At 34.1% G+C, this 16,092-nt stretch overlaps 1 protein-coding gene across 1 annotated transcript; it reads left to right on the top strand.

The window, feature by feature from the left end:
- The first annotated feature begins 2,754 nt into the window (after nucleotides 1–2,754).
- LOC129284261 (tripartite motif-containing protein 2-like) lies at nucleotides 2,755–11,685 on the top strand. The gene is made up of 2 exons (XM_064103966.1): nucleotides 2,755–3,807; nucleotides 10,792–11,685. Exons 1-2 carry the CDS (start codon nucleotides 2,859–2,861, stop codon nucleotides 11,289–11,291), a joined length of 1,449 nt encoding a protein of 482 aa, XP_063960036.1. The 5' UTR covers nucleotides 2,755–2,858; the 3' UTR covers nucleotides 11,292–11,685.
- The last annotated feature ends 4,407 nt before the right edge of the window (nucleotides 11,686–16,092 follow it).

The following is a 16,092-nucleotide window of genomic DNA, read 5'->3' as shown; positions in this document are numbered from 1 at the left end:
GTTTTGATAAAGACAGAAAATGATAGATAATTAAAAGGAATGAATGGTAAAATACAAAAGGCAATACAAATAAGAATCTTATTCTTTACATTAGTTTTTTAATTTTTAATATTGACGTCAAATGATCGTACAGCTCTTCTATACACTTTAATATAGGTAGTATAACTACGTCTTCATCAAAGATGACTGCTGAATTACACTTTATAGAATAAAAATTTCATGAAATAAGGGAAGCATGATCTCAAAATGTCAGAAAATTAGAAATCCATAACTCTGCTATTCTGTAACGCAAGGATTTTCTCAATTTTAATACAATTTATCTAAAGTTTTCGTTTGTTATAGTAATTAAACCTATGATAGAGAAATAGGACATGCAGGTTTATAATTTTCTCTTAATTAAATCTGTTAATTTGTTGTTATTATATTCTCTGTCCAACCTGTTGTAAAAACCGACAATAATTGCTGTCATCTGACTGAAGGTACTCATTACCACACGCAGATTTTTTTCCGGGGGCGGGGGCAAGACACTTAACAATTTTCGAAGAAACTCGAAAGCAAGAGAGCGAAGCGACCGAGATCGTCAGGGGCGCTTTTGTGTTTAATAAAAATAAATTAAAAGATTCATGCACACTTTAAATTTCGGTGATTTCGTGAAAATATTTAGTAAAAAATAAGTTTGAGAAACTTCTTGAGGCAACTGCCCCTGCTCCACCATTCCCTCCTCCCCTGCCATGCATGAAGGTATATACAGACCAGTCTAGGAAACAGACCTCGAATCTACCGTATTTACCCAATTTCTACCTCCCCTACTAAAGGTATAGGTTAGTATCAAAAAGGTCTTATTAATAAAATGATGAACTTTGATTATTAGTTCTAGCTATTTAATAATGTTCATATGAATGAAAAAAAAATACCCAGGTAGAAAAAAAAATTAATGGAGACGCTTTCAAGATATTTGTAACTGGAAAATCATCATTACTTCACCTCTGAGTTGATTAATAAACTACATTTTAGTCTATGCAATGATATTAATGTGTTTCCGGTCACTTTACAATCAACCATTTTGAAGCTGTAAATAATGATTTTCAGGCGCGATTTCGTATGGGCTTCATTTATATCAATTGTTAGCATATTCATTGTGCATCATAAATGTGCGCGCGCATATTGCTTGAACGAATATTTTTGGTTAAGAATGTTAAACTCGTTTTTATACTTGCATAATGGAAATACATTTTTGACTTAGTAAACCAACTTCATAATAGCTCATTTTTTCCCCTTTAAAGTGAACCGTCCTTAAATTATTTGAGTATACTACTATCTCTCTATTTCTGATAGCAGTTTTCGCCTATGAGTTTCTCGATCGATCAAGCTCTATACCATGAAGTGGTATTTATGTAACAAAATTTACATTTTGTGCCGCAAAACGAATGGGGAGGGGGGGTGCTTGGGCTTTAGCAACCACTATTAAATGTATAACCCACACACGTTCCCACACAAATAACGCACACACACCTACATGCGCGAAAATGATATCATGTTAGAATCAAATTGAATGCTTTTTGAATATCGGTGCTTATTGACTCAATTTGCGTTAAACGCAAAATTCAAGTCGTTCTACCGCTCCGCTATTCCATTTACCCCAATAATTGAAACACTTTGGGCGCATATGACCATATCAAAATGGGTGCATGCACAGTACCAGTGCCTCAAGAATATAATAACAATTAATCGATTTTATCGTGTGACACAAAATCATTTGCTAAACTTCATAATTAGAATCAATAACAATCAATCTTGCAATGTCATAAGATTAATTTTTTGAGAGGGCTTTAAAATCTCTAATATTTTCCCTTAATAGGACGCCCTTGAATACCATGTATCTCGATGTGCTCACTCGCACTATACAGGGGCTGCGGAATGGTTTTAAAGGATTTTTTTACACTTAAGCCTCTCGGAGGAAATAATACTGGATCGAATAGCATCGGACCATTAGAATATCAGAACTCAGTGCATTAAATCATTTCTTTCTACCTTTATGAACTTGAACTTTATTGGAAGAATGCCTTTTGGCCCCGTTGGGGCAAATAAAGGCTTATTCATATTACATGTACATGTATATAAAGGTTAACAATAACATACATGTATTTACAATTATTATACATGATATAACATATATACAGGTGCCATTACTTCGTGGACAGTGATTTACAAATGTATCAGCTGACAGAAGGGGAAGTTTGCAGAAATTCCATTACTGAGATGAAAGCGTTTTTTTTTTCTTAAACGGGTACAGAATAATTGATACATGAAAATTAGAACAGAATGTTGAATGTTTGAAATCCCAATTACAAGAATTTGTTTCTTTTATGACTGAACCAAGCGACGATGGATTAGTCTGCAAGAACAGACTCATGTTTGACACTTTGTCCAATTATACCAAGTCTAGGGTGAGGACTAGATGCCAAATTCTCTGTCTGTGTCAAGTAAGAGAATCTAGCCTCACCACTTCAAAATCTGCATTGTGCACTATGCAAAAACTAATAAAGGTCTGTGCCTGCAAACTAGTAATGGATAGCTTTGACATACACTACAGAAAGTAGTATTACACACGTGCACTGAAAGGTTCTGTGAACCGGGTAGACTACTGAACTTGAATGTTGGATATTTCTAAACAAAACTTATGCCTTTGGCATAGAGGTGGGTTTTCCCCACTGAACTATATATAGTTCAGTGGGGAAAACCCACCTCTATGCCAAAGGCATAAGTTTTGTTTACAAATATTCAACATATAGGGCTACCTGCTTCTTAGTTGTGTAGGAGTTGAACCATACTTTGATGTTTCTCTTTCCGCACAAACCATGGCCGAATCTGTTGTAGAAGCAATATTGGGTCATCTGGAATGTGCTATCTGTCACTGCAGATTGGAACATGCAAAATGCCTCAAATGTTTGCATACTTTTTGTGAGAGCTGCATTAATCGGGCAATAGAGGCAAATGCAGGTAATAGGATCAGGTGCCCGATATGCCGTCAAGAAACAGGTTATGATTATGATAGATCGGAAGCTCTGAGACCAAATTTGTTGGCCAACCAGATCATCGAAGAAATCAAACGCCATGAGGATTCTGAATCAAAGAAAGAATTCTGCAAGGAGCATGGTGCCGGAAAGAAATTCTTCTGTGAGAAATGTAACGTGCTAATCTGTAGCGAGTGTGCCCTTTGCAATCACGGGGAACATACATTCTTGATTAAGAACTTGGAAAAAGCTTCCGCAGCAAAAGTGGAAGAAATCGTAAAATTGATGAGTAAAGCAACGGAATGGATGGAGTCTTTTGAGAATTTTCGTGGAGACTATGCGGCTAAACAAGCGGAAGGAAATGAACGACTTGACAATATATCAGAAGTAATCAAAGTACGTTTCAATTCGTATTTAGAACGTATTACTGATATCATCAATCATAGGAAAGAGGAGCTCCTGGCAGAGGTCAAAACCAATCGGAGTGATCTTAACGAAGCTTTAGACAACATATTGATACCTGTAGGGGAAGCGGTTTCCAAAGTCACAGAAGAAATCAAATTTGCTGAAGAACTTTTGGATAGTACTGAGCCAAAGGAAGTTGTTTTGCGATACGAGGACTTGGCAAAACGCCTCCGTCAAGGAACAGACCAACAAATTCCTAATGATGTAGCTGCAAGGCGTCAATGTACCAAAGTTGGATCTTTTCATTTCTCCGAGAATGAGGCACCGGTTTTTGAGGCACCTAACTTGGGCGTCCTTCGGTTGCAGGTTCCAGAAGCTAATAACCAAGGTACGATCACAATTTCATAATTTCCTCTAAATGGAAATGAGTTTCAGGCATATCGATTTGTTTGTAATCGCACTTTTATCTCCAACTTTTAAGTCATTTGAGATGTGTACAAAGATTTTACTGAAGATTTTGTCATTGAAAGTTCTCTTTTCGATAAGAGGCTTGGAGAATAAGAACGGCGAGAAGGGAAACGTATTAACTTTTTTTTTTTTTTCTCTTGCTTTTTTAGCCTTTATTCAGATACTATTACATTTTTCATGTACAAGGGTAATAAATCAAATACATGTATGCAAATTAAAGTGAAGTACACTTATACAGCAATATAACATATGAAATAATATACATCTTGATATAAATTTTTCGAACAAATAGTATCATAACCCATAATACCAATAACAAAAACCTCGTAATTTCACATGTATTTACTGTATAATAATACCGTATTGTATGATGAAAAATCAAAAGTACAGACTTTTTTTAAGTGAAGAGGTTATCCCATAATAAAAAAAAAGTACTTATACATGTATATTCATTCCTCCAAATTTTGTAAGACAATACAGAAAAAAAAAAGTCTCTATGTTTATTCTTAGAAAGTATACAATAATCTGAATAAAGATTTTGTATATAAAGCACACACGAAAACAAAACAAAACACAACATCAACAAAATAAAACAAACAAAACCTTTTCCACACCCCAAACAAAATATTCTTTCTTTTTGGATCTACTCAAACATATATTTTGCTAACCATGGAGATAGGAACCCCCCCCCCCCCATCCCTGGCAGCAAGCACTCACATTCACACGCGGACATATACCATTGCACACTCGCATTCACACGCGGACATACCATTACATACTCACAGCACCAGCAGACGCTTCACACCTGTTTGCATTCACTGCCTCATTCACCTTCAGTTCTTCCCATTTCTTTACATGCAAACTCAATTTGCCCGATTTTATAGCTAAGCATTTTTCTTCCTCCCTACGTTCCGCAATATATTTTTGTATTTTATGGCAGGAAGGAACCTGACCATTAGTTCTGGATTGGAAAATGGCATATTTGATGAAAAAGATTATACAGTTTACACAATTATTTCTATTCGTACTTCCAGATAATCCCAAATGTATATCTCTCCATTCTAAATCTCTTAATTCAGACATACAGAAATATTTAATGAAAAATTCCCATAAAGGTTTTACCTTGGGACAATTTAGAAAAATATGAATGTATGATTCGGTTTCTCTGCCACAAAAAGAGCATAAACTGTCTTTAACATACCCAAATCTCAATAACTGTTCTTTGGTATAAATCGCCCCGTGTAAAAGTAAGAACTGGAATTCTCTTTGTTTCCTAATCAAAGTTATGCTCCTGGTTTGGGCAAGCCTATTACACATTTCAACATCTGTAAAATTCAAATTAATGTTTTTATCTTTCAATGTTAAATTGTAAGTTTCCCGTAAATTTTCAACAAAACAACTATAAATAATTTTTGATTTAATCACCTCAAAAGTAGTTTCCAGCTTACTGATATTCAAATTAACATTGAAGTTCTCATCGTCAATCTTTATAAATTTAATAGAGCTAAAGGCATTTTTCCAAGTAATTGGAATAGCATGTACTATATCAATAATGTGGAGCAGTTCATCTGCGGTTACCCCAAGATTTTGAAAATAAGCCACAGGTCTCACAACCCCGTTATCAAAAATATGATCTACAGTGTATATTCCCTTATTATAAAGATCAATATCAAAAATCATTTTACCTCTTACACATACATTCTTATTATTAAATATAATCGGGTTTACTTCCTCTTTTGTATATCTATATTTTCTCATATCTTGCCAAGCCTTCAGCATTTCAGAATAAAATTGTGGCATTGTCTGTGTTAATTTGCAAATATCAAAATCGCATAGAAATAACAGTCTCCCACCGAGTGATCTAAAACAGAAATCAAAATACAATTTCCACCCAGCATTGCGTTCCCCGTATAATAGACGTTTCAGCCACATTAGACGTTGGGCCTTTATGAACAACTTAAAATTCATCATTCTTAACCCACCGTGTGAGTAATCCTGATACATAATGTTTCTCTTTATACGGTCTTTACCTGACCATAAAAACTCAAAAGTGATCCGTTCCACCTCAACGAACAACCACTTAGGAACAACTAAAAGTGACGAGACGTAATTTAATTTTGATAATGCATAACTTTTCAACAATTGTATTTTACCCATTAGGGTTAGATCCCTTTGTTTCCACCATCCCAAAAGTCTTTTTATTTTGCTTAGTATCTCTTTGAAGTTTAGATCTTCTTTTATTATTACATTTAGAGAGAAATAAACGCCTAAGATTTTAATTTGCTGAACCAAATTTCCAAATAGCGGAGTTTGAGGTCTGTCTTGATCTTTTCCCATCCAAAAAAAGTTTGTTTTCCCTTTGTTTATCTTCAGACCGCTCACTTTTTCGAATTCTTCCAAAAGATATTTAAGCCGTTTAACAGAATTGCTATTTTTAACAAACAGAGTGATATCATCGGCATACAATATTTGCTTAATTTCATGAGATCCAAACTGAATTCCTTCAACTAGAGCGTCTCTTCTTATTGCCAAAGCTAGTGTTTCTATACAGAGCAAAAACAGATAAGGAGAAATGGGGTCCCCCTGTCTTACCCCTCGTTTTATATCAAAATAACCAGTGGAATAACCTCCATTCATAATACAACTAGTTATATCTGTATATAAAACACGAACCCAAGAACAGAAAGACTGGCCAAATCCAAATAATTTAAGAGTCTGAAAAAGAAAATCATGGGAAACAGAATCAAAAGCCTTTTCAAAGTCCACCGTAATCAAATATCCAATATTTCCAAAAGAGGACTGAAATAAAATATCATCGATTAATCTCACACCATCTCCAATGTTCCTATTTTCAACATACCCTATTTGATCAATATGAATTATCTCATTCAGAACCTTTTTCAATCTTTTTGCTAGTACCTTTGATAAGATCTTGTAATCAACATTTAAAAGCGTGATTGGTCTATAGTTTTGAATGTATAAAGGGTTTTTGCCTTCCTTTTCTAATAGTGTAATCACTCCCTGCCTTTGTGAAGTTGCTAATAATCCCCTATTATACACTTCATTTAACACTTCCACCAAAAATCCCCCCAATAAATTCCAAAAGGTGTAATAAAATTCAACAGTAAAACCGTCGTTTCCAGGGGTTTTATTAAATTTCATTTCTTTCAAAACACTTAAACAATCCTGAATAGTAATTTTACCTTCACAAATATCTCGACTTTCTTTGGATAATTTAGGAATATCCTTCAGGAAAAAAGAGTTTTCATTTACAATCACTTCATTCAATGAATATAATTTTTCGTAAAATGACTTTATCTTCTTCAATATTTCACTCCTATCTTTTATAGTCTGTTCACCTTGATCATATATTTCTTTTATTACACTTTTCCGTTTGTTTGATTTTAATAACTGTTCAAAATATTGTGTTTTTTGTTCTCCTTCCTCAAACCAAAAAGCTCTTGATCGGATTTTTACACCTTGTCGGCTATAATCAAACAATCTGTTCAATTTAGACTTTTTCTCCTCCATTTCATCAAGTATTTTCCTCGAAGGCTGAGTCGATAGGTGGATTTCCAAACTTCTTATATCTTCCTCTAATTTTTCAATTTCATGTTTCCTAAGCTTTGCTTTTTTCTTTGTGTACTTATTAATAAACTCCCTCATTTTCATTTTTAAAAAATCCCACAACAATAATTTATCTTCTATTTTCGGGAGCCATTCTTTTTTTAATTCAACTATTTTATCTTTGAATAAATTCACGAATTCCTGATCTGCGCACAGACTATTGTTGAACTTCCAATATGAATTGCCTAAGTGTGGCTTGTCTACATTGCTTGTTAATTGAAGCAGAACGCCCGAATGATCTGGCGTGATTGATGTTACAATATCACAACCATTAACTAAATGCTGAAAAGCAGAGGACCCGAACCAATAATCCAATCGACTTTGCATAATAGGACATTTTTGCCTGAATGTAAATTGTTTCTTTTCAGGATTCATCCTCCTCCATATATCTTCTAAACCGAATCTATCTAAAAATCCATCAAATTTCTTGTTAAATCTGTTTTTATAAAAGATTCTTGGACCTAAATAATCCAAATCTCCATTCATTATTGTATTAAAATCTCCCCCAATAATTATCATTTCTTCAGAGCTGTAAAGCTTTGAAATACATTTATCTAGTTCCTCTAAAAATTCAATTTGCATCTTCTCCTTATCTCTTGTGGGGAAATAACAATTAACTAAAATTATTTTAGATTGTTGAAATTCAAACTTCATAACGACGTATCTTCCATTTTCATCAAAAATAACATTATCCATTTTTATATTTAAAATTGGAGAAATGAGAACTGAAACACCTCTACTATGGTTCGTTCCATGACTAAACAATATAGGCCCATTCCACTCTAATTTCCACTTCTCTTCAACCTCTTCCGTACTATAGGTTTCCTGTAAAAACACAATATTACTCCCTTTATTTTTGCAAAATTCAAAAATGTTTTTTCTTTTAGCCTTGTCTCTTAGACCTCTGACATTTAAAGTGAGTAAAGTAAAATATAACCTTCTATCCATACACTTTTACCCAATCCGAAAAATACAACAGAACCTGAATGAATGAAAGACATGAAAGACTACCCATGAAATGCAAACAGGCAACACAAACACAATACAACCACGCCCTCTCATAGTATCACACTCCAAACACCCCCATTCATTCAACATCCAACATATCCAACACAATAATTCGCCAGTCATCCAACCACACTTCCCCATGCCATTAACGTGGAGGTCATGCATATCTAATATGCCAACACCAAGTTAAGCCTAACCCAAACATATTATATCCAAAGAAACTCCCGTCTATTTCCAACATTAAATTCTATAGGAACCAAATAATGCGTGAATAGGATGAATCCTTCTGCAATTCAAGGAATTGATTGTTTAACACTGCACCTGTCTGGTTTACCGTAGAAAAGAAAATACCTTTCCATTACTTTCTAAATTACCCCCCCCCCCATAAAACCAACTGCAATGAGACTTTTCCGATGTGCCTAAATTTGTTTCAGAATGAATATTCTCATCTTTACTTCATGTACTATAACTCAAGCATAAAAAAGTGGGGGTTTGGATTTTTTCAAAGAAATCTCTTCTTGGTTTTACTCAGATGCAAACATGACATAAAAGAGAACGATCTACTAAATTATTCATCTTCATACTAAAATGAAAAAGGCTATACAGCTAGCTATCCGTCTAGCTGCAACTAGCTAGAACATCTCTTACATCATTGATGTAAGGATAATCAAACAACGAAAATCATGCACCATTTCCTTACAACTTTACATCTATATCTTTAAAGTGAGTGTATTATAATAATACCAATTCATAAACCTTCCTTGTCAAAAACCACTGCGGTGGCAAAAATGATTGAAAACAAAACAACCCCCCCCCCAAAAAAAAAAAAAAAATAAGGGGGGAGCTTGTCCTAATAAATTCCATTATCAATTCCATGCTCCGAAAGTAAAGAGTAAGCAAGCTGTAAAGCTGAAACCTCGTATTTTTTAGTTTGATTAAGACGCATAACTAATCAAATCGCATTCTTTTTTTTCCATAAATATTTTCCAAAGACTGATAGCCTTGCCTTGCCGGAGTTATGCATCAGAGCCCTAATCAGGGCAAAGAGAGATAAAAAGCTAAAAGGACCTACACACGTGAATGGTTAACTACACCTGCACTTTGCACGTAAAAAGCAATTACATTCCATACACAAAGGAAATGAATAAATAATGAAGGAATGATTTCTTATTCTCTGAGCATATACCTGTTTTCAATAATATCAACATTCCAGTCCTTTTTTTTCCCTTGTTAATGAGGACTAAAGACCTATTTACTCTAATCAAATTCATTCAACATCCAACATATCCAAAGCAACAATTCGCCAGTCACCCAACCACACTTTCCCATGCCATTAACTTGGCGGTCATGCATAGCTAATATGCCAACACCAAGTTAATAACCCAAACATATTATATCCAAAGAACTCAAGTCTATTTCCAACATTAAATTCTATAGGAACCAAATAATGCGTGAATAGGGTGGATCCTCCTGCAATTGAGGAATAGACTGATAAACACTGCACCCGTCTGGTTTACCACTTCCTCTTCAATTCCAGTTTTACCACAACTAAAAACTAGCACTGAAAATAAAGCGCATTATATTTTTATTTGCCATTGTGGTACCAATTCATAAACCTTCCATTTAAAAAAAAACCACTGCGATGACAAAAATAATTGAAAACAAAACATCCCCCCAAAAAAAATTAAGGGGGGATCCTGTCCTGATAAATTCCATTATCAATTCCATGCTCCAAAAATAAAGAGTAAGCAAGCTGTAAAGCTGAAACCTCGTATTATTTAGTTTGATTAAGACACATTACTAATCAAAAGACACACACACCCTAACGCACACACACATAGGAGCATAGGTGCCGCGGATCGAACCCCGAACTTTCCATGTATAGCCAGGCGCCTTAGACCACTCGGCCACGGCCCCTCCACACACACACACACACACACCCTCACACACACACACACATATATATATATATATATATATATATACATATTATATGAATCTTCATGAATCTTTCCCGAAGAAGGTAGATGACTACCGGAAATTTAGAAAGCTAATAAAAAACTTTGTTGGCATTGCAAACTTACATTACTGGTGAATATTATCATTTGTTTCGCATATATATATACTATATATATATATATATATATATATTAAATTACTGAAAATGGGACAGGTGGCATTGTTCATGAATGCTAAATCCATGAAATTATATTTTCTGCATTTGACTTCATTCTCTGATATATTTTGTTCCTCTCACATACTTCTGCAGGTGAAGAGATAGAAGTTCCACAGGATCAAATATCGCATGAGCAGACTTCTCACTATCAGTGCTCAACAATGTCATCAAGAAAGAAATGCTTCCTGTATTACACCATGGATGCTCTCCAGTTTTGTATTATTCTGGCGCTGTTTGGCCTTTATGTATGTTCTAATAATAACTACTCTCAACTATTGAATAGCAAGCAGTCAACTTCAATGCCCAGCACTGCCTTTGTTCGGAAAAGCTTCACAAAGGCTATGGTACCAAACTATTCTAACACTTTGAGTTCTTTTCAAGTAGAAATCTTGAGAGGGGGACTTAACAACCCCAACCCAGACCCCAATATTGAAGACCATGGCAAGATACACAAGCATAGTAAAGAAAGTACCAAAATCAGGACTGAGCTTCTATCATTAAATAGGGAAGCTGAACGACTACCAAGGTATCTCTTTAACACTCATAAATCTTTCAGTAACTGCTCCTCTCCCCCCAACTCGACGTGGAACTAGAGGTGATGTAAAGAAAAATTGTAGTTTAGTTGTAGCTAAACAAATGATTTATACATGCAGGCATTTGAATATTTCACCGTCTTTTGATTTGTTCTATGTAAAGCTGAAACGAATATACAAAATAGAAAAACAAATTGGCATTCAGAATAAAAAATTATCTAAGTTTGAAAAGAAATGGAAAATTCTACATCCCTCATTCATATAATAGTTTAGGCAGCTTGATGGAAAACGAAATCAAATGTGATGTCATAACAATTCAATCCTGAAATGTTTTTTATTTATTTTTTAATTTTTACCCCTTTTTTATTATGCTTTGTTTTGTATTTTTTTTCAATTTGTATATAATATGTACAATGTATAATGATGATGTTTGTTATATGTATATGAAGTTATGAAAATAAAAAAATCATTGAAAGAAAAAAAAGTATCCCCTTACCCTAGCAGAAAACATGGCGATCATGATCAAGGAAACGGGTAGAACAATACGTTGCTATTCTGTATTAGACCACTTTTTCGTCAATTTTTTTTTCGGGGGGGGGGGGGGTCGGGATAAGAAAAATGGATGATCAAAATGTATTCATAAATCAAACTTAATCCATATTGTACCAGTTGATGATTGCTAGTTACCTATCATTCATTTCATAATCTTGCCCATATTAAATGTTATCATCCGTCTTCTACTACGCGTACTAGTCTTTGGTCGTCTAGTCACGGTTCAATCAAACCAAAGCCCGGCGCACACCATGCGAGTCACTGCGATCCGAAGTTTAAAGAAATTGTAATAACATTTGATATGAACATTCCAGCCAATAGAATCTTAGCGATAAGAGTAAAGAATGGTGGTAGGGCTACTTAAATCGAAACTCGGTTCAGTTCGAGACTCCCTGTAGGAATAAAAGCAAATTTAATTCCAAATCGTAATGACGTCAAACGGTCATCGGCTGCGACTTGAAGCCGATTTGGATTTTACTCCGATCACATGCAGAACTTGTTGCATAGGGTTTTTGCATAGGGCAAAATAAAGACTTAATCATTCCTAACATTATGCCGAACTTCAAATGAAATGATTTTACTTCCTTGGGTTTTCCAAAGATTCTTCAGAGCAGCTTGAGCGTTTGCTTGATCCGGCCGGGGCTTGATCAGCCCGATCGCGTCTTAGAACATGTTTAAGTAAATTGAGAGAGAACCCCAAGGTGTACAGTATCCTACATGTTCATGTTTTCTTCCTAGTAAGTGCGAACTGAATGCCAATTATACATTTTTTAATTAGAAAAGAGAAATGTTTGACAGCACGTTTGAGGAAAAGATGTTACAGGCAGACAGGAGAGAAGCGATATTTTACACTGCCACACTTTTGCTTCAAATACCGCTTTTGTTCTGTGAGTCGTGTTCGCACCAGCGCAGCGTGACGTCGCTATTGTTCGCACCAGCGCAGCGTGACGTCACTATTGTTCAAACCGCAAGCAAAAGGTAAAAATGGCAGAGGTAATAATGGCAAAGGTAAAAATGGCAGAGGTAAAAATAGCAGAGGTAATAATGGCAGAGGTAATAATGACAGAGGTAAAAATGGCAGAGGTAAAAATGACAGAGGTAATAATGGCAGAGGCAAAAATGACAGACATGACAGAGGTAAAGATCATGACATGCTACATCAGCAAGGAAAAGATAGAGCCTTTCCGTTTAATATCAGTCATAATTATTGACCTTGAATGAACTCCTCGACGAAATGAGTATTATGAACTGATGAGATATTATTTGGATTGTTTTTCACCATTTTAGGTCTGTACTTAATCGTTGATATGATAAAACTCAAACATTTTCATGCCAAAATGATTTTAATTAATGAGTGATGAAAGGATTAATATTGGGCAGTTCGTATAGCAAAACAGCACTTCATCACATACATATCAAACTAATTTTAATGAAAACACCAATGTGCGCTACCATTAACACACTGAAAATAGACGAGTTCGGGATTTCTTTGAACCACTTACATAACTTGGATAACAGAAAAATAACAAATCTTTTAATTATTCATATTTCAACATCATTGTGTATATTTGATTACAGGGGAAATTCACACTGACTTAAAGTTGTGTATATTTGTATATAACTTATAGGTTGTTTCTTTTTTTTCTTTCTTTTTTTTCTTTTTGACGAAATACTATTTTGTTTTTGTTTATTTGCTTATATTCCTTGCATTGTATATTTGTCTTGTATCATTTTGTACTTCTTGTTATGAACAAAATATTGGCAATTGCCAGTGAAGTTCTAATAAATCCAATTCAATTAAATTCATCATATTGGATCCGAATAGATGGTGTCAGGTAAAAATGGTAGAGGTAATAATGGCAATGGCAGAGGTAATAATGGCAGATGTATATAAAAATGGCAGAGTAAAAATGGCAGAGGTAATAATGGCAAAGGTAAAAATGGCAGAGGTAAAAATAGCAGAGGTAATAATGGCAGAGGTAATAATGACAGAGGTAAAAATGGCAGAGATAAAAATGACAGAGGTAATAATGGCAGAGGCAAAAATGACAGACATGACAGAGGTAAAGATCATGACATGCTACATCAGCAAGGAAAAGATAGAGCCTTTCCGTTTAATATCAGTCATAATTATTGACCTTGAATGAACTCCTCGACGAAATGAGTATTATGAACTGATGAGATATTATTTGGATTGTTTTTCACCATTTTAGGTCTGTACTTAATCGTTGATATGATAAAACTCAAACATTTTCATGCCAAAATGATTTTAATTAATGAGTGATGAAAGGATTTATATTGGGCAGTTCGTATAGCAAAACAGCACTTCATCACATACATATCAAACGAATTTTAATGAAAACACCAATGTGCGCTACCATTAACACACTGAAAATAGACGAGTTCGGGATTTCTTTGAACCACTTACATAACTTGGATAACAGAAAAATAACAAATCTTTTAATTATTCATATTTCAACATCATTGTGTATATTTGATTACAGGGGAAATTCACACTGACTTAAAGTTGTGTATATTTGTATATAACTTATAGGTTGTTTCTTTTTTTTCTTTCTTTTTTTTCTTTTTGACGAAATACTATTTTGTTTTTGTTTATTTGCTTATATTCCTTGCATTGTATATTTGTCTTGTATCATTTTGTACTTCTTGTTATGAACAAAATATTGGCAATTGCCAGTGAAGTTCTAATAAATCCAATTCAATTAAATTCATCATATTGGATCCGAATAGATGGTGTCAGGTAAAAATGGTAGAGGTAATAATGGCAATGGCAGAGGTAATAATGGCAGATGTATATAAAAATGGCAGAGGTAAAAATGACAGAGGTAATAATGGCAGAGGCAAAAATGACAGACATGACAGAGGTAAAGATCATGACATGCTACATCAGCAAGGAAAAGATAGAGCCTTTCCGTTTAATATCAGTCATAATTATTGACCTTGAATGAACTCCTCGACGAAATGAGTATTATGAACTGATGAGATATTATTTGGATTGTTTTTCACCATTTTAGGTCTGTACTTAATCGTTGATATGATAAAACTCAAACATTTTCATGCCAAAATGATTTTAATTAATGAGTGATGAAAGGATTTATATTGGGCAGTTCGTATAGCAAAACAGCACTTCATCACATACATATCAAACGAATTTTAATGAAAACACCAATGTGCGCTACCATTAACACACTGAAAATAGACGAGTTCGGGATTTCTTTGAACCACTTACATAACTTGGATAACAGAAAAATAACAAATCTTTTAATTATTCATATTTCAACATCATTGTGTATATTTGATTACAGGGGAAATTCACACTGACTTAAAGTTGTGTATATTTGTATATAACTTATAGGTTGTTTCTTTTTTTTCTTTCTTTTTTTTCTTTTTGACGAAATACTATTTTGTTTTTGTTTATTTGCTTATATTCCTTGCATTGTATATTTGTCTTGTATCATTTTGTACTTCTTGTTATGAACAAAATATTGGCAATTGCCAGTGAAGTTCTAATAAATCCAATTCAATTAAATTCATCATATTGGATCCGAATAGATGGTGTCAGGTAAAAATGGTAGAGGTAATAATGGCAATGGCAGAGGTAATAATGGCAGATGTATATAAAAATGGCAGAGTAAAAATGGCAGAGGTAATAATGGCAAAGGTAAAAATGGCAGAGGTAAAAATAGCAGAGGTAATAATGGCAGAGGTAATAATGACAGAGGTAAAAATGGCAGAGGTAAAAATGACAGAGGTAATAATGGCAGAGGCAAAAATGACAGACATGACAGAGGTAAAGATCATGACATGCTACATCAGCAAGGAAAAGATAGAGCCTTTCCGTTTAATATCAGTCATAATTATTGACCTTGAATGAACTCCTCGACGAAATGAGTATTATGAACTGATGAGATATTATTTGGATTGTTTTTCACCATTTTAGGTCTGTACTTAATCGTTGATATGATAAAACTCAAACATTTTCATGCCAAAATGATTTTAATTAATGAGTGATGAAAGGATTTATATTGGGCAGTTCGTATAGCAAAACAGCACTTCATCACATACATATCAAACGAATTTTAATGAAAACACCAATGTGCGCTACCATTAACACACTGAAAATAGACGAGTTCGGGATTTCTTTGAACCACTTACATAACTTGGATAACAGAAAAATAACAAATCTTTTAATTATTCATATTTCAACATCATTGTGTATATTTGATTACAGGGGAAATTCACACTGACTTAAAGTTGTGTATATTTGTATATAACTTATAGGTTGTTT

The sequence above is a fragment of the Lytechinus pictus genome, chromosome 1 (genome assembly GCF_037042905.1).
Source record: "Lytechinus pictus isolate F3 Inbred chromosome 1, Lp3.0, whole genome shotgun sequence".
NCBI lineage: Eukaryota > Metazoa > Echinodermata > Echinoidea > Temnopleuroida > Toxopneustidae > Lytechinus > Lytechinus pictus.
This window is presented reverse-complemented; position numbering and strand designations above follow the sequence as displayed.